Below are 17,436 nucleotides of genomic sequence, written 5' to 3' on the forward strand. Positions count from 1 at the left end.
GGGTGTGCGGACAAACTAGGAAGGACTACCATCGGACGCGATCAGAGGCTCTTGCCTAATTGAGAATCGACACTTTGTCTGCGAAACATTTCGGCAACAATCTTGGACTTAATTGCCCCCCGTTCGACAGCCTGGAGGCGAGGCGTAACCAGATCTGTAGAAGTGAACTCGGTTAGCGTAGCCGAGTTCTACAGTTCTGGTCAATTGACGCCGACTTCTATAGGTTTGGTTTAAACGAGTTCTACACGTTTGGCTGTGGCATCCCGCCCCTTTGCGCCCTTTGCGCCTTGCCCAGGTTCTCCTTTTATCGATATGGTTGCTTTTTATGTCCGTAGAGTATGATTATGACAAGATGCAGATGGCCTGATGGTACATGGTCTCTAACCTGAAAGTGTAGGAGGTAACGGTTATTCTCCACGGAAGTCCCGGATAGCAGTGTACGGCGCTCAAATGCGGGCCACAACAATGAAGATGATCGAGGCAGTTAGTACTGTCCGTCGTTTTGGAGAGAGGCGTGGCGGGGAGTGTGAATGCTCAGTGTGCAATCGAAGACCTGTTGGAGGCATTGATCATCGAATTTAAATAGAATGCAGAGGGGTTCAGGACCTAATTGTTTGCCTCGTCTTCGAGCGTCCAATCGCAAAAATTCGGGGAAGGGGTTGGCGGGAAAGGATCGACGAAAAGCCACGGAATGCGAGTCCCTTGCGCGCATATCCTATTTCCGACACGTGTCTCCCGCCTTTTCGCCTTATATGGAATGAAAAGGCGGGTGGCCAGATGTGTAGAAGTCGGCAATTCACATATGTATCAAAAGGTCAAATGTGTAGAACTCGGCTAACATAGCCGAGTTCACTTCTACATGTTTGGCATATACTCCCTGGAGGCTGAGGCAGAAGTATTCGAAGGCTAAAGACCGCTTCAATCGGATAGCTAGCTCTCTCTGATAATCTCCCCTCTGACTCCATCCTTTCGCTGTAGATGAACGTTTGGAATCGATGCGTTTGATTCGAGATGCAGAAACATGAGACGGTAGCATGATACAGATGAGCTTGAACGAAATAAAAAGAAAATAGATAGATAGATAAAAACTAGAGTTTAGCCTTGACAGCAACCGTCTTCTCATACTCGTCTTGAAGAACACGGCGAAGGACCTTTCCAGTGGGCGATTTTGGAATCTGCAGAATTAGACGATCATCAGTTGCCATCCAACAGCTAAATTATTCGGATCCACACACCTCCTTGATAATCTCAATTCCTCCACGAAGATGCTTGTACTTGGAAAGATTATCCTCCGTCCACTTCTTAAGAGCTTGGATAACAGCATCGGGACCGAGAGCCTTGCCCTTGTCGCTCAACACCACCCAAGCCCGCGGAACCTTCTCGTCAGAGGTACGACCGCCGCTCACACCAGCGACAGTAGCATCGATGATCAAATGATCGGGATGGGCCAAGAGACAGTTCTCAATCTCTACCGGCGAGACCTGGGCACCCGAAACCTTCAAAGTATCCTGTGATTTGAACAAACGCGTCAGTAAACGCCGAAGGTGGTCAGAGAGTAAACGAAAGAGGGTCTAACCTTTGCCCTATCCGCGAACCTGACCGAAGATATCACTCGTCAGCGGACATACAGGCATGGAGAACCGTTCGAGAACGCACCAGAAGTTACCCTCTTTATCCACTCTAAACTTGTCGCCCGTTCGAAGCCAGCCGTCGACAAAGGTCTCCCTGTTGGCCTTTTCGTTGTTCCAATAGCCGAGAGCGACGTTCCGGCTCCGCAACCAGAGCTCGCCAGGCTCGTCAAAGTCCGCCTCGGTACCATCGTCCCGAACGATGCGGGCCTCCATTCCAGGGAGGAGGACACCAGTAGAACCTGGGTAGGCCTTGAGCTTGCCGAGCGTACCGGGGTATGGCTGCGTAATGGCCGCAATGGTCTATTTACAAGTAGAAGCGCAGTCCAGTCAGCAATTGGATTCGAAATAGATAATCCCCTTTCACTTACGCATTCGGACATTCCATAACCCTCCGAGAAGTGTGATTGCTTGGGCAGAAGCCTCGACAACTTCTCGGCAAGCTCAGGAGGGAGATAGGCAGCACCACTTCCGAGTGAAGTCACAGAACTCAAGTCGACTTTCTCAATATCGGGGTGATGTACGAGTTGATGGACGATGGAGGGGATGAGAGCGATCACCGAGACTTTATATCTGAGAGTAGGTTAGTGGGATTGTAAAGGCAAACGGAATATGCGTTACTCACTTGGGGATAGCCTTTAGTGCGACGTTGATATCCCACTTGCCCATGACGACATGGGTCACAGGGGCCAAGAACGCCCGATAGGAATAGGAATGGAGGCCGTAGGTGTGGTGAAGGGGAAGCATGGCGAGAACGACTGGGATACCTTCAGGGTTGGCAGGTGGTGGAGGCTACGTTATGTTCAGTGATCAATGTTTAGATATGAAATGTGAAGAAACATGACGCACAGTGTAAACTTCAGCAGTAACGGTGCCCATCACAATCGCCTGGCCCAAAGAATAGATCAAGTTCCCATGCGAGATCATCACAGCTGCAGAGAACAGCCCAGGTTAAACTCTGGGTTGAGGGAAATGAATACGTACATACCTTTCGGAAGGCCACTCGTACCGCTCGAGAACACCAGATACGCGAGTGTGTTCTCTTTCGCCGGCTTCGCACCGATGAATGGCAACGACCTAGCGCGAACGCCGTCGATGAGATCATCAATGTTCTTGCGGCCGGCGGCCTGGCCAGTCCCAACATAGATCCTGTTCAAGTCCATGCCAACCTCCTTCGCCACAGGAAGCACGATAGGCAAGAACTTCGCATCGACGAACAGCGCAGTCGCCTTGGACAGCGTAAGTGCATGTTTCAACTCGAAAGGCGTCGAGTAGGACGAGATCAGGGCGAAAGGTGTCGTGAGAGCGATGTTGGCGTGGATTAAAGCGATGTAGTCCTGTATTCGAGCAAGACTCAGACATTAAGTACGCCGCAGCCAAGGTGATAACGAAGAACGCACCGAAGAGTTCTCCATCATAATCCCGACGATATCACCATTCTCCTTGCTGAAACCCAGACCGCCTTGCGAACTAGGGGTCCCCAACGCAGTCGCGAGATCCTCCACGCGTCTCACGAACTCGCGGTACATGACCTTCTTGCCCGAGGTGGCATCGATGTGGAGGGTGTAGTCGGGCCATTCTGCCTGGTCAGGTCGACGGAAGAAGATGTTGTGCGCGTTGGTCTCGGGGAGCGCGGGAGGGTCGGGATAGGGCGACTTCAAGTACATCTTGGTGTTATCGAAAGACTACTGCGAATGCGAGAAGGGTCAGGGAGAGAAGGGAGCACCGAAAGAAGGAAGGCGAAGTGTGAAGAATCCTCGACGACTGCGAGGAAAGAGGATGTGGGGGAGAGCAATCGGCTACTCGGGTACCATTCGGTTATATAGATATTACGGCCTCGCGCACTTGAGCCAGTCATGTTGCCTGGATTGACACAACTATCAAGGCTCGCAGAGGAAGGTGAATGGTGAGAAAGAGAAGGGGTAGCCGGTGTTCGAACATAGCCGTATCCGGGTCAGATTCCCATTTCTGAAAGGGGTAATGCGATCATGTTGTCTGGGGTCGATGCTGGGGTAATGCTTCCGGGCGCTCCAATACCCGGCCCCCTGTCCTTGGAATCCGGCCTGCGAGTCCTGCGAGGCCTCCATCCGCTTTAAAGCATGGACGCGATGCGATGATAGTCGTTCACCTGACCCTCTTGACCTCTCGGCGACCGTCTGCGACAATCGTTTTGATTGTTGAATTTGCATACCGGGTAGGAGAATCGTAACAGGGGCTTTGGATTGTGGTAGAACTGCAACCTCCTAAATCTCCTCGATAGAAAGTGGACATCCCTCCTTCCCGCAAGTAGACGCGCCTAATGCGCCGGAGGCTCGCCCCTAGACTTCAGGATACCGTCCAGTGCCATTCGGGCCATCGAAATGTCCACTGCATCCATTCTATGGCGAACAGCGTCGCCATATTCGTCATCCTCCTCCTCCGGATCGAAGTCCCACTCCTCCGAGTCGTCCCAAAACGATCCAGGAACGATAGTCAAAACCAATTGCAAACCCTGTCCATTCGCGATCTTGCTCTGAATGAGAGTGATTTTGTTTGGATTGTCCTTGGCGCGCTCGATGAGAGCCTCCCTGCGCGCCTCGGCATTCGGGGAACCTCTAACCGCCGGACCCTTGGTGTCATAGTCTGCTAGGGGCAGCAGCGAGTATTCTGGAGGAAGTTTAGTGTAATCGATGCACGCGACGAGGCCTGATTTGTCTGTGTCAGGGAATTGTTGCTTGGCCATGCGTCGAAATGTTGGAAGCGCACGCCGGGCGTCGCGTGGTGCGAGTTTGTGGAAGAATGCAGAATCGCCTTTTGAAATTGCTTGTAGCTTGCCCTCTGGATAACGGTTAGATCGTACAAAGGAGACCGGGTGGTAGACTCACCTAGGCGCTCCTGCTGTTTCATGACGCACATGTCCTTGTGCCCACCCTGCCTCCAAGCAATTGTCTGGCATTCCTTCGAGCAGTAAAGCGTCGATTGGCATGCCGCACAGCGTTTGAAGTTGTCCTTGTCGTCGACCCTTTGGCACTACAACGAGCGTGAGGGAATGGATCGCAAAAATGGCTGAGCTGCCCTACCTGTACGTTGTCGCACGTCGCATCCTTCCCCTTCATAGCCTTGGCAAACGACGACACCAACATCCTCTCCAAAGCGAGTTTATGGAATGCAAACCAGACATCACTCACAATACTCCTCGACACCCGTCCACGATGCGGCTCCTCGTCCAGCTTGAGACTCTGCATCGAGTTATCGACAGCCTGAATAACCGACCTATACACCAGGTACTTGGGTACGATCTTGCTAAATATAGCGGTGACCATCTCTCTGTCCTCCGAATCTAGACGTGCGAAGAAGGGACTGCAGTCCACCCAAGCGCCTAATAAGCCAGCTTTGATCGACTGCAAAACCCAAGTAAACCCGTCGGTCGACTCCAAACAGTTGGCCAAAATGCAAAATGCGTCCACCATTACGGCAATAAGACCTGGATGACCACCCGAATTCAACAGCCTCGAAACCGTCACAGCTATATTGGTCGCGAGGGTTATCATGCCGCCATGAAGGAAGGCGTGTCGGAGGGGATGTTTGGCGGGGCGACACAGGTGGATGATCAAGTCCATGTAGATAACCGTACGCGATTCGTGCATCCGTGAGTGGTCCTTAATCGAGTTTCTGAGTCGGAGGAGCGCGAGTTTGGCGACGGACTGTGCCTTGTTCGAGGCGGTGCGGACGATTCTGTCGTGGGTGTCTGGGTGTGGAGCACGGATGAGGGCGTCGAGAGCGGCTGAGGCGGATGGAATGCCAATCAGAGACTCTGGGCCTTCGTCTTCGAGAATCCACATCCTGGTAGCAATCTCGAGGCTGCCTATGGTGTTGACCATGGCCTGCCGGACGCGGCCAGAGCGGCAGAGGGAGTACCACGTCGCGGTGACGATGTCGAGAGCGTGTCTTCGCCGGTCTGAATCACCTCCCCGTTCGACGTAGGCAGCGTAAAAGAAGGCAGTCCATTTGAACACCCAGGCCAGGCGGCCAGGATTTCAGAGTCGTAGATCTCTGGGTTGACATCTTCGTTGAAAAAGTTGCCGAGCTTTGAGAGACCCGTGAAGGCAAACCAGGCGTTTCGTGTCTCTGGAAGATTCAGATTCTCTGGAGTAACTTGGACAGGCGTTTTGTCTGCGTCCAAGTGGTGGAATAAAACTCCGATAGCACCAAAGGATAGCATAGTGGGACCTTCCTGGACAGTAGTGGCTTCATAAGGTGATCTTCCTTTCTCGGTGAACTTTGACATACGAGATTCCAAAAGTTTGCGACATCGAGCAGGTCCTGCCGTACGCCATTTCTTGCATTGGCAAGGACCTAACCGGGTTTTAGTTTCCGTCCGTTATTCCAATATCAGAGCTCACCTGCCTAGGGTTGTCTCTAAGTTTTCTTCTGGCCTTGTTAATGTCAATTGGATGTTGCATGACTGCAAAGGAAGGGCTTGAGGCGCTGGGCTGTCTGTCAATCAATTGAATCAATGTCGTAGTCACTTTCTGCGCCAACGTGACTTCCGCGTGATTGAAGGCCACGCTGGGTCTAGAACTTCGAAGGGGGAAGGCGCTACATGGGCGCTTAGAATACAATTGTCATCTCATGATCCAGCTGCAATACCACGGTTGATTCAGTATAGTGAGGTGGGATTTAAGGCCCACCAAGGCCACTCACCTACTTGCAAGTCCCCAGGACAACGTAGCCCTCAGAACAAGGACAATAATACAAACGGCAGGTTATTTTCTCAAGAGTATATGTTGAGCTCAACAGGGGAGGCCCGAGAGCTATGTACACTTCCTACAGAGTACAGGCTACATAAATTGCAACTGAATGCACATAGGCGCTAACGCTGTCAAGCAAACGCGGACTCTGCCTTCCGAGCTGGGGTCGTCGGCATTGATGTTTACGAAATCTACGATTTCTCACGATCGGCATTCAGACATCAGTGCGGCGGCTTTATGTTTGGACCCTCTGACAACGCCGTCCACAGTCTCCAAGTCGTGTTCCTCGTTGACACAGCGACGACCGCAAGAATCCTGAAAATCTCGGGGAAAAAGAACTAGGATGCCTCCTGGAACCTCGAATCTCAAGGCACGACTTGCTGCGTTGACCCAGGCTCACTCTTTACCCTCGAGTTACAACAACCAGGAACCACCAAGTTCACCGCGGTCCTCAAATTCCAGTTCATTTGCAGCGAAACGGAAGAGTATGTTCGTGCCACCATGGAAGAAGAACCACCAGGAACCACAGGCGAACGGCAACATTAGCCACGCCGATCTCGAAGCTGTTCAGGAGGTACTGTCGAAGATGATATTCCAAGCTGGAGTGGATTATGAGTGAGTTCAGTCAACTAAAAGTGTATTGCTTTTGTAAACGAAATTCTTAGGACACGGCCTATGTAGGTCTATCTCAATTATATCACCGACAAAACATGGGCCGACCAGAATCCAGGGTTGTCCTCAACGCTTCCGCACTTCCTGATCCCCAAGCCGTTTCCTACGACCTCCTTCTTTCGTAGGTTTACCCTTCGCCACACTTTGTTACCGCCGCTTAAATCCCTGGTATAGGCGGATTTTGGCATACTTAAACCTTTACGGTGAGCCTTGTCGCCATCGGCTTTTTAACGTCTAACTGACACCCTGTCGTTAGTCGAAGCAGATTACACGGTCGTGTTTTTCGCTGCTGGCAACAGGCATTCCCCAGGATGGAATTGGATCTGGAAGGCTTATCGTAGCCTGAGTAGAAAGTACAGGAAGAACTTGAAGCAGCTGGTGAGTTTGACACAGACAGGGATGCTTGGAGTACTGCTGACACCTCTTCCAGTACATCGTGCACTCGTCATTCTTTTCGAAGAGTGAGCTTCGGTCTAGTACATCTTAAAGCGTGTCTGACGTCCCATCGTGTCATGTAGTGCTTTTCTCTCTCGCTGGAGCAATCATTAGGTACAGTAAATGTCCTCCCTCGCCGGCTCCGCCACTGACACCCCGCTCCATAGCCCCAAATTCTTCCGCAAGATTGAATACGTCTCCACACTCTCGGAACTCGCCCACTACGTTCCACTGACGCAAATCGACATCCCACCAGCTGTCTACCAGTGCGTAAATAGCCTGTAGTGGTCGGTTACATCACTGACCTCTGCATAGAGAGAACCTGAAGTATGAGCACAAGATTACGCTCCCCGTTCCAACACGCTCCAGTACATTCGGCGTTCCTCTGGAAGATATTATGGGATATGATGGTGAGAAGGGAGGCATTCCTCGTGTGGTCAAGGATTGTATCCAATACCTAAGGGAGTCTGGTGAGTATGACATCAACTTGGCTGCAATGTGCCTTCTCATTGTTATCAGGTATGATGGATGAAGGATTGTTCAGGCGATCACCGTCATCTGCAATGCTTCGAGCCGCTCAGGATGCTTATGACCGAGGTCAGGATCTTTCTCGACGGCGAACGACAAGTTACTGAGAACCTGTCTATTAGGCAACGTCGTTTCTTTACATACCTTCGGCGATCCTTATTTGGCCGCGGTCCTGCTCAAGAAGTACCTTCGCGACCTTCCCGAACCTCTGTTCCCTGAAGAGATGTATCCCATTATCCGAAAATGCCCACCCCCGAATGAGGATCCAAACGACATGGCTGCGGTCACCTATATCCGTGAAACTCTCCTCCCCCTTCTGCCCCCTTGTGCCTATATTCTTCTTAGCCATATCCTCCGTGAGTATTTCTAATGACCTACCCCATTCAGATCTCTAACACATCCCATCAGAACTCCTACATGAAGTCTCCCTTCGAGCAGCCTACAACCGCATGAATGAATACAACCTCGCCATTGTTCTCTGCCCCAACTTGGTGAAGGGCACCAACCCTGCACGCGACGTCTTCATCTGCGCTGTCCCTGGCGCACCCTCTGTCAATGGCCCTGCTCCTGCTCCACCTCCATCAACCGCTTCTCTCGAAGGCAAGACCACCCTCGGCAGCATCATCACTCTCTGTATCCGACGGTACTATGAGATCTTCGACGACGTGCCAGACCGGACGGAAGTTGCACAGTCGGCTCCTCAATCGGCTTTGTACACCCCTTCGCCATACGATGATTCACCCAATGGTCTCCCTCCGTCTCCATACGTGATCCACGATGATGATGAAGAATTGGAAGAGGATGACCACGATGGACCTGCGCCGCCGAGCGCATGGGGTGCCGGTGGTGCTGCCGTTATGGCCTCTGGTGCCTTTGCGAAACGGCACAGGAGTACGTTATCGGGTAGCTCAACATCTGGCATCGCCTCCGCCAGTATGCGAAACGTGGGTGAAACGTCCAGTGCGACCTTCGCTCCTACCAGCCCTGGTGGTGGTAGCGGGCCTGGATCGCCTGGGACACCACCGACGGCGTACTCGACTGTCGGCAGGGCCAAGTCGATGATTAATATTGAAAAGGGATCTGGGTTACCCGGGCATAAGAAGGGTGCGATATCGATTGGGAGGACTGGTGGTACGAAGAAGAAGGCGAGTGCGAGTGGGGTGGAGGCGATGGGGATTACTGCTGCTGGGTTCTTTTCGCCCCCGAAGGATGCGCCGCCGATGCCTTCGTCTCCACCGGCTAGTGGTGCGAAACAGGGCGATGCTGAAGATTCGTAAAGGAGCTGTAGGGGTTAGCAGAGTGGAAAGGACTTTGGGGTGTCGTAGGGTGTGGTGGATAGCCGAGTTTGGGATGCGAGTGCGCGTATGGACGGTGGATGGATGCTTCATGTTTTGGATCTTACGAATCTGCCAATTGGCGCTGACCACAGCTGAGCTGGTGTACTCATGTGCTTGACTACTTTCATCTACTAACTTATTCCTCTCCATCTTGTTTTCTAACGAGTCTGTCTTCACTTCAACCTCTTTCCGTCCTTTAATTAACACATGTACATGTTCGAGCATAGTCGTTTACTTATCCGATTCTTGAGACCCTGTTGGTCCCTTGGACCCCTTCCTGTTCACCCTGTCTTGACTCTTGATCCTGTGTCCGTAACAAGTCCGTAATGATTACGGCTTCATTCCGTCATCGGTATGTCTAATTTTCGGGGTGAAAGGTTCCTTCGCGAATACTGATCTTCTTTCGCAGTGACAAGTGTGCATCAACAAGGGAGAAGGCGCGAAGGGAGCGTCTTTCAGGAATCCAAGGACACTCAGGTGGACCATCGATCGTGCCTCTATTCTGTCAACACCGAAGATCGATAGCAACCTGCAGGGATGCCTCAATCGCGTTCTCTTTGGACTTCAAATAGGTTCCGGGCCCTGAACCTCGCCAAATCGAGAGACGCCGAATACCGATGATCTGTCAAGCAACATCCCGCCCTCAATTGCCAGCACATCATTTCATCTCAGACAAACACGACCGTTACAATCAAAAGCTTCATTCATTTCTTCACTGCCCACCCTCCCCTTTCTTTCGATAGGGCCCACCAATCCGGGTAACAACACGTGAAGAAGACGAGACATGAAGAAGATATGAAGCTCTGAACACGATGAAGCCTCGTGTTCTCCATCCCTGATATCATTGTACTCCGCCACCTTTCTTCCGGAGAGGCTAGCTCCCACTTTTCTTGTCCTTGCCTCCCTTCTTCGTCCTTCTTCTTTAATAACCCCATTCTCTGTTTCTCTCGAATCTTCCCGGATCCCAAGCATCGTGATTAGTGAGAGTCAAGAGACTCTTACTTATGCTTGGGCTTGGAGTGAGAGCCAATGCTTTGCGGACTTCCTCTTCCCCTTTTCTCGCGCAAGGCTAAGCGAGAGCGGCCGATTATTTCTGCACCCATTCCACAAGATACGTCGAGGATGAGTGCATGGCGTAATCAGTTGGCGGAGGCTGGGAACAAGAGTGGTGAGTACTGGCTTTGTTGCTTTGCCACTCGTCTTCGGAAGAGTCGCACCTTGTTCAATGTATTTTGTTCCTTTATTTGGACTGGAAAGTGGGAGGTACAGTAGCTAACTGATGTATTATTTTCTCGTAGACTCCAATAACGCCCTCTATGCCGTACCCAACCCCAATGGATCAGCAGGGAAAATACTCCTCGAACGACCAGTATCTCCGCAAACCTCACCGCCCTTGGACGACGACTTTGACGCATACACCCAGACAGGAATTGGCACCTATGCAAGAGGAGTAGGTGACCACAGCCGAAGCTTCGGTCACTACCAGCAGCAACAGCAGCCAGCACGTATTCCTGCTACATCCTCGCCCCACCGAAGGCCAGGAATCGACTCGATTGACACGTTCTACGGCGGGCATAACCAAAGCCACCTCGCTGCCAATACCTCTTCCAACCACCACAACGTTACGACCTCGCCAAAACAACGATCCTCACCCGTCCGACACCATGATGTAGCTGGAGCGAACGTTGATCGTTCAGGGTCCCACCGCGACCACCACCGTCCGGCTTCACCCCGACACAACCCCAACGGGGGCAACAACAACAACAACAACAACTCTACTCCTAATAGTTCTCGATCAAAAGGCAAGGGACGACAGGACCCTACGGCCGACTATGCGGAATACCAAGCCTATATGAAGGAGATGGAGAAGATGTTCGGGAAGCACGGGGACCTCGATGTGAGCCTCAATCGCGTGAAGGATCCGCGATCTGGGACACGCGAGAGCCTCACTATTGGGCGTGTGCAGATGAAGAACAATGGGGCGGCGCCTTCCAGGGGCAACTCGACGTCCCGACGACACCCCGGATCTAGCCCACCGTTTATCCTATCCAAAACTTTGCCGTCGGGTAAAGTATCCCGACATGCATCTTCGAATGAGAATGGGAATCGGCCTCCGAGGGCGCGGCAGGATTTCGAGGAGACGAGTCGGAGGGTGATTGAGAGTACGCCTGATAAGACTGTGACGATTTCGACGTGGAGGGAGCAGGTTGCGAAGGAGGCGGATGATGCGGTTGAGAGGGTTAGTGTGTATTATGTGTCTGGGGATGTTGGGACGGAGATGTTGGAGAATGCGAGGGGTGAGTTGGATGGGTTTGGGGCGGGGACTCGGAGCGGGAGTGGGAGTGGCAACGGGGCTGGAGTTGCGACTGGGGCGTTAGGACTTGTGGCGAAGCACAACAGCATGGATCGGTCGAAAGAGAGGGTGGCCTCCCCTCCCGTATCGCAGCAGGTCTCCCAACGGGAACCGTCTCACGAAGTATGTCGTTTTTTTTGGCTCGCTTGGCTAGGTCGACTAATGGTTATAATAGGGTCACCATTCCATTACCCGCGAGTCAACGCAAAGCCATCGAAACGAGTCTCAAGGTCATTCTCGAGCTGCACCATCGTGGATCCGGCCAAGCCAATACCTCCCAAACCCCCTCATCATCCCGAACTACGACAAATCAAACTCGCTCGAATCGACCTCTTCGTCCTCTGCTGGCCCCTCGACGACGTCATCCAGCGACCCCGCTTCCCGGGAACTTTACCCACCTACGCCTCCTCCCAAACCTACTACGAGACTACACAGCTTCAAACCAGATCCAATGCAGTCGACTCCCATTGATACACGACTCGATATGCCCTCTTTCCATCCTACACAGGATGGTTCGCTCATCAGCACAATCCTTAAAACATCTGGGTCGTCGAGTCCTCACTCTAGTGCGGGATTGGAGGAAGTGTTGCGGACCTGTCGACCTCCGCTGGTCCATCTGATGCCCATGTTGGCTCAGTTGGGTATAACAACGAAGGAGCATTTAGATGCTATGGCTACGTTTGATGCTGAGACGCGGGATCGTGAACTCAAAGAGGAGGCGTTGAGGATAGGAATTACGATCATGGAATGGGCTGCTCTAATGAACAAACTCAAGCATCTCAAGCCTTATTGATTATCTTCTTTTTGGATAGAGTTTTCTCCTCGGGTTGTCTCATATTTTTTTTCTTCTCTATCATGTCTACTGGGATTCGGGAAGTGGATTCTTGTTATGTATTTATCTGTACTGTATTTTTATGACTTCGCGCGTCCTGGTAGGGAGACGACGCGATCAAGCCTGCCCTAATGTCATTTAGTCTCCACGTGCCCCAAGTTTGGCGGATGCAATTAGGTTGGATTTGGATTTCATTGTCTGTGTTCGTCCACTACATTGTCTTTCAACGTCTACCAGCGTCTTCAAAGGCCTTTCATTCTTGAAATCTGGGTGTACCGTGTCTCGTCTCTGAAGAAACTTGGAAGTCCTTGCATCGACACCTGGAGCTTGCCGACCAGATTTAACCTCAAGAAGCAGTAACTATGGCGCCTAAACGATCAGGCGTCTTCTTGCAGAACGCCTGCCTTCAACACCGCTACATACGGGATCAGGACCTCTCGAATGTCGTAGAACGCCCTGAACGACTTCGAGCTGTCAACATTGGACTGGCCGCAGCGATAGCTCACCTCGAGGAACTCCTGGAGGACACCGCAACGCCCAATGGTTCTGCCACAGCTGAATATTCCACCGACGAAACCGATCTCGCTGCTGCTCTGGGAAAGATGAAGTTGGAATCGGCGGATGGTGCGGGCGGGTCGACGTCCTCAAAGATACCCATCGTCCAAAGTCAAGCCACAGTCGATTTGTTGAACAACGCGGCGGTCAAGTTCATTCATGGCGATATTGACGGCGATGTCTACCTCGGGACTCTGAAGAAGTGGGCGAAGGAGAGTACGGATAAGATCGCACAGGGTGGATCAGAGATTCCGGAGGGGTATTCTCAAGGGGATTTGTACCGTGCGTATCCCTGATCGTTTTCTACGATTTTGGATGGAATTCTGAACCTTTGTCCGATGGTTAGTTTGTCCAGGGTCGATAGCGGCTATTCAGGGTGCCCTCGGAACGACTTGTGAAGCTGTTGATGCTGTTATTGGTGCATCGAGAGGCGAGGGAAAGCAAGAGGACCAGATTCACCGGGCGTTTGTTGCTGTTCGACCACCCGGACACCATTGCGGAGAAGATACACCTTCCGGGTTCTGCTTTGTTAACAACGTCGCTGTTGCTGCTGCACATGGTGGGCTTTGTCTTTCACTTCTACACTATTCCGAACAACGCCCTGACAGTGGCCTTCCATTAGCCCATTTGAAGCATGGGATTAATCGGGTTGTCATATTCGACATAGATCTTCATCACGGTGAGGATCCTTTCATGGAAACGGTGTTCAAATACAGATGTTCCGCTAGGAAATGGAACTCAGTCAATTGTATGGCAAATCAACGAGGAGACGTATCGACAGAAGCTCGAGCAAGAAGCGGGAGCGCCCAATGTGAAGCCGGGAGCTCAGGTCTTCTATGGATCTATCCACGACATTCTCTCCTATCCCTGCGAGGTAATCGTCCAAAATCTCTTTCTCTTAGACATGAAAGGACCTGACTATCGGTGATTCTGCAGGACGGCAAACCCGAGCTTGTCCAGGCAGCCTCTGTATCCCTGCACCACGCCCACGGACAGTTCATCGAAAATATTCATCTTCAAACTTACACCTCGGAGGAACACTTCTGGTCTGAACTCTACGCCAAACGATATATCCAAGTCATTCGTAAAGCAGAAGAGTTCCTCGACGCGACTGGTGGTCCAGGCGATGACGTCATGGTGTTCATCAGGTTCGTTGATTCTCCAAGCACGGGCGCTTATTTGGAAGTTTGACGAATTTGTCGATCCCATCAGTTGCGGCATGGATGCTTGTGAGCACGAGTACGAGTCGATGTCGAGGCATAACCGTAAGGTTCCCACCGGGTATTACTATCAGTTTGCTCGGGACACTAGTGTCCTGAGTGATAAATATGCCAAAGGCCGTCTAGTGAGCGTTCTTGAAGGGGGATATAGCGATCGGGCTTTGATTAGTGGTGCGATGGCGCATCTGGCTGGTCTTACCGATCTCCCGGAAGGGAAGCAGGTCGATAAGGCTATCTGGGACCTTGGAAATCTCGTTGAGGTATGTGATGAAAGCCTTCCTCCAACTTAACATCGCTCAAACACCTCTAGCTCGAGAAAGCGACCAAGAAACGGAGAGGTGGAAGGCCTTCGCTGCCTGCCCCAGGATCTACACGACAGTGGATTGAACGCACGCTCTCTATCCTTGCACCCCTTGACACCAGTGCTGCCAGCATCCTCTCTTCTGCTCGCTCAGCTCCTCCAATGTCCATGACTCTTAGAGATCGGTCGAAGGCCAAGTCTGCGACTTCAACGCCAACCCGGGGCGTGTCCCCAGCTCCAGCTTCCGCCAAGCAGAAGCCGAAAGGAAGGAAGAGTGTTGGGACTCCATCGACAGAGAAACCTCCAGTGGGGAGTTCAACGTCCAGCTCTGACGATGATGGGTCGGGGGCGACGCAGGACAAAGTTAAAGTGAAGAGGGTTATTTTGAAGCTTTCACAGTCATAATACATGGGCTCTCCTTTGCTTTCGTCGTTTCGTTGTTTCAGTGTTTCGCTGTGAATCGCTCTGTTATCCTCCAGCTTTCCTAATTTATTGTTATAATTGAATACTTCGTTCTCGGTTCTCTACATTGGACGGTTCGGTTTCTTAGCAAACGATTAAAACCATCAAGCCAAGCATTCGGTGAGGTTTGGTTCCTGGTCACGAGGATGATCCATTTTTATGGCTCGCGGGAACACAATCCTCTTGAACGACTACCACGACCATCCCTCGATGCTCTTTCCAGTCGAGATCCTTCACCTCATTGTCGACTCCAATGCCTCGGATCCAAAGTTCTTGCTCAATTGCTCTGTAGTCAACAGTACCTTTGCGGAACGATGCCAGCAGCATTTGTTTGCCTCCCCGATCTTCAGCTTCAACTTTGCGTTCAACAATGCGTCACCGTACATCCACAGCCATTTCAACGTCTCAGAACTGCGAAAGGCGATTCCTCCACTCACAGAAAGGGGGAAGAAATTGGCGGACCCACCCGAACGGGCACTGAGCGCCTTCAAGGACGCCCTCACAGGGAAAAATGGGGAACGACTCCGCTCGTACATCCAATCGTTCTCGGCGACGTTGCGGCGCGCTAATTCGGACCCTGCGGAATGGTCGTTTCTAATGACCGAGTTCATGGAACACCCGAATATATTTTCAGCCGCCTTGGACCAACTATGCGATATCCTCCCTCTCCTCACATCTCTGCGATGTTTCCGCCTCACGAGCTGCTTTTCGAAGGACCTGGTACCGATGGACGCTGTCAACATTGATTCCTTGTGGGGCTCATTTTCCTCCAAGGAAATGGATAAACTTGTCCTCGACTCTTGTCCAAAGCACGATTCCCTTCGAATTCTTCAGTCGGTTGAAACATCTTCAGCTCGAGGATACAGAGATCAAGGTGGCGCTTCCCGCGGAAGCGTCGGGGGTGGAGGGTCCGAACCGATGTCAATTGACCACTCTCTCCTGCGTCCGGGTTCAGTCCAAGAAACCTCCTCTAACGCTTCCTCGAAGTCCTCCCTTTGGATCACAACCAGGAGCCTTTCCGCAATCGGTTGTCCTCCACAACCTGAAAGAGTTTGCGTATTTCTCGTCGGGCTCTGTGATGGTTTTGAGTCATGGGATGGCTCGTATCATCCATGATGTAATGCCCAATTTGCGTTGCTTCACCATATTGCTCTCCCAGCACCATGGTATTCCGGACGCCGTCATCGAGATGGACTTGCCTTCCCCCCTCGGCGCGGGTCCAAATATCAGCAGTGCGTCGATAATCTTTATACTACGAATTTCGCACTCACCTCTTTCTCGCCAGTACCTGCAACCGAACTCGCCTTCCCTGATCGAATACAGAAACTTGCATTCGATTTAACCGTGGACCCGAGAGTCCAGAAACCATATCTCCGGCCGTTTCTGGCAACCATGAAGACAGTCCTCGGAGTCGTCACCGACTTCCACACTCTCGAAATTCGAATCCAATGGGCTTCTAACTCGCAAGGAGGCTATTCGATTATGTCGCAGTTTTATGGATGGCAATGGCTGCGGGTGGCAATTCAGGATGGGAGATTCAAGTCCCTCAGGCGATTGAAGATCTCTATCGAATATCGTTACAGGCACAAAGAGTGGAGGGATTTGGTGTTTCTCGGCAAAGTCGATACTATGCGCCACCTTGAAGAGTGGTTTAACCCGCTGACTACTTTGCTCGGAGATTTTGAAGTCGGGTTGGAGTGTGTTATCCTCGATCCAGAAGTATATACGGCGACTGGATTTGTACTCGTGGGCACCAAAAGTGATGGCACCCTGTTACTGGCAACTCGTTCAAGACTTTTCTCAGCAATGCAGAAAGATTTCACCAAACCGCTTGAGATATAAGTTTAGGCTGTACGTACCTACCATATCAAGGAGTTTGAGTTGGAATGACTCCTAAACTGAAAGTGCAAGAGGAAAATTATGTCGAAAATATACATTTGAGACCAATGTGGATCTCGGCGAGTATTGTCTCTATTGGGTTCATCTTTGGATAGCTTATACAAGGCTGAGAACGAACTCTTCATGCAAAGTTTGCAAGGAATACGTGCAGTAGGTACTGGCTTATCGCGGCTACAATGTCGCGATTTTGGCAGAGAAACCGTGAGAGTGCCATCACTTTTGGTGCCCACGAGTAGTCGACTAGATATATTACAAGTCTTCCGCTCTCCACGAGTTCCTCCATACTTTCGAACTCTAGGTACTCGTAACAGTGCGCTCGGGGTTGGCTTGGATTGCTTGTAAATGTCGCCCTTTTCGAATGTGAGTTTCTTCAGTCTGGGGAAATATTCGGGAGTGGGGTACATCCTGATGATTTCGTCACTGTCGACCATCTCGCAGGGCCTTTCCCTAGGTCGGATCAGATGCGCCATCATTTCCAAAGATG

At 51.5% G+C, this 17,436-nt stretch overlaps 6 protein-coding genes across 6 annotated transcripts; 4 read left to right on the forward strand and 2 right to left on the reverse strand.

The window, feature by feature from the left end:
* Window positions 1-1,088: 1,088 nt before the first annotated feature.
* CC1G_08012 (AMP dependent CoA ligase) lies at window positions 1,089-3,295 on the reverse strand (the record flags this gene model as incomplete). The annotated part of the gene is made up of 8 exons (XM_001835451.2): window positions 1,089-1,175; window positions 1,236-1,508; window positions 1,629-1,931; window positions 2,000-2,201; window positions 2,254-2,420; window positions 2,478-2,560; window positions 2,617-2,965; window positions 3,029-3,295. The coding sequence occupies 8 exons, from the start codon at window positions 3,293-3,295 to the stop codon at window positions 1,089-1,091; spliced, it is 1,731 nt and encodes a 576-aa protein (XP_001835503.2).
* A 629-nt stretch (window positions 3,296-3,924) lies between these two features.
* Window positions 3,925-6,070, reverse strand: CC1G_08013 (hypothetical protein; the record flags this gene model as incomplete). The annotated part of the gene is made up of 6 exons (XM_001835452.2): window positions 3,925-4,445; window positions 4,493-4,637; window positions 4,688-5,555; window positions 5,624-5,841; window positions 5,898-5,963; window positions 6,011-6,070. The coding sequence occupies 6 exons, from the start codon at window positions 6,068-6,070 to the stop codon at window positions 3,925-3,927; spliced, it is 1,878 nt and encodes a 625-aa protein (XP_001835504.2).
* Window positions 6,071-6,701: 631 nt separating this feature from the next.
* CC1G_08014 (hypothetical protein) lies at window positions 6,702-9,286 on the forward strand (the record flags this gene model as incomplete). The annotated part of the gene is made up of 12 exons (XM_001835453.2): window positions 6,702-6,973; window positions 7,024-7,035; window positions 7,089-7,151; window positions 7,205-7,233; window positions 7,287-7,408; window positions 7,461-7,491; window positions 7,549-7,579; window positions 7,633-7,731; window positions 7,781-7,935; window positions 7,985-8,062; window positions 8,116-8,349; window positions 8,402-9,286. The coding sequence occupies 12 exons, from the start codon at window positions 6,702-6,704 to the stop codon at window positions 9,268-9,270; spliced, it is 1,995 nt and encodes a 664-aa protein (XP_001835505.2). The 3' UTR covers window positions 9,271-9,286.
* Window positions 9,287-10,264: 978 nt separating this feature from the next.
* Window positions 10,265-12,476, forward strand: CC1G_08015 (hypothetical protein; the record flags this gene model as incomplete). Its single annotated transcript, XM_001835454.2, has 3 exons — window positions 10,265-10,498; window positions 10,629-11,806; window positions 11,859-12,476. The coding sequence occupies exons 1-3, from the start codon at window positions 10,360-10,362 to the stop codon at window positions 12,474-12,476; spliced, it is 1,935 nt and encodes a 644-aa protein (XP_001835506.2). The 5' UTR covers window positions 10,265-10,359.
* A 401-nt stretch (window positions 12,477-12,877) lies between these two features.
* On the forward strand, window positions 12,878-14,996 carry CC1G_08016 (hypothetical protein; the record flags this gene model as incomplete). The annotated part of the gene is made up of 7 exons (XM_001835455.2): window positions 12,878-13,352; window positions 13,426-13,629; window positions 13,693-13,749; window positions 13,799-13,944; window positions 14,007-14,218; window positions 14,283-14,550; window positions 14,601-14,996. 7 exons carry the CDS (start codon window positions 12,878-12,880, stop codon window positions 14,994-14,996), a joined length of 1,758 nt encoding a protein of 585 aa, XP_001835507.2.
* Window positions 14,997-15,212: 216 nt separating this feature from the next.
* Window positions 15,213-16,895, forward strand: CC1G_08017 (hypothetical protein; the record flags this gene model as incomplete). Its single annotated transcript, XM_001835456.2, has 3 exons — window positions 15,213-15,805; window positions 15,864-16,285; window positions 16,339-16,895. The coding sequence occupies 3 exons, from the start codon at window positions 15,213-15,215 to the stop codon at window positions 16,893-16,895; spliced, it is 1,572 nt and encodes a 523-aa protein (XP_001835508.2).
* Between the last annotated feature and the right edge of the window lie 541 nt (window positions 16,896-17,436).

Source organism: Coprinopsis cinerea, assembly GCF_000182895.1.
Source record: "Coprinopsis cinerea okayama7#130 chromosome 8 map unlocalized cont3.8, whole genome shotgun sequence".
Taxonomy (NCBI): domain Eukaryota; kingdom Fungi; phylum Basidiomycota; class Agaricomycetes; order Agaricales; family Psathyrellaceae; genus Coprinopsis; species Coprinopsis cinerea.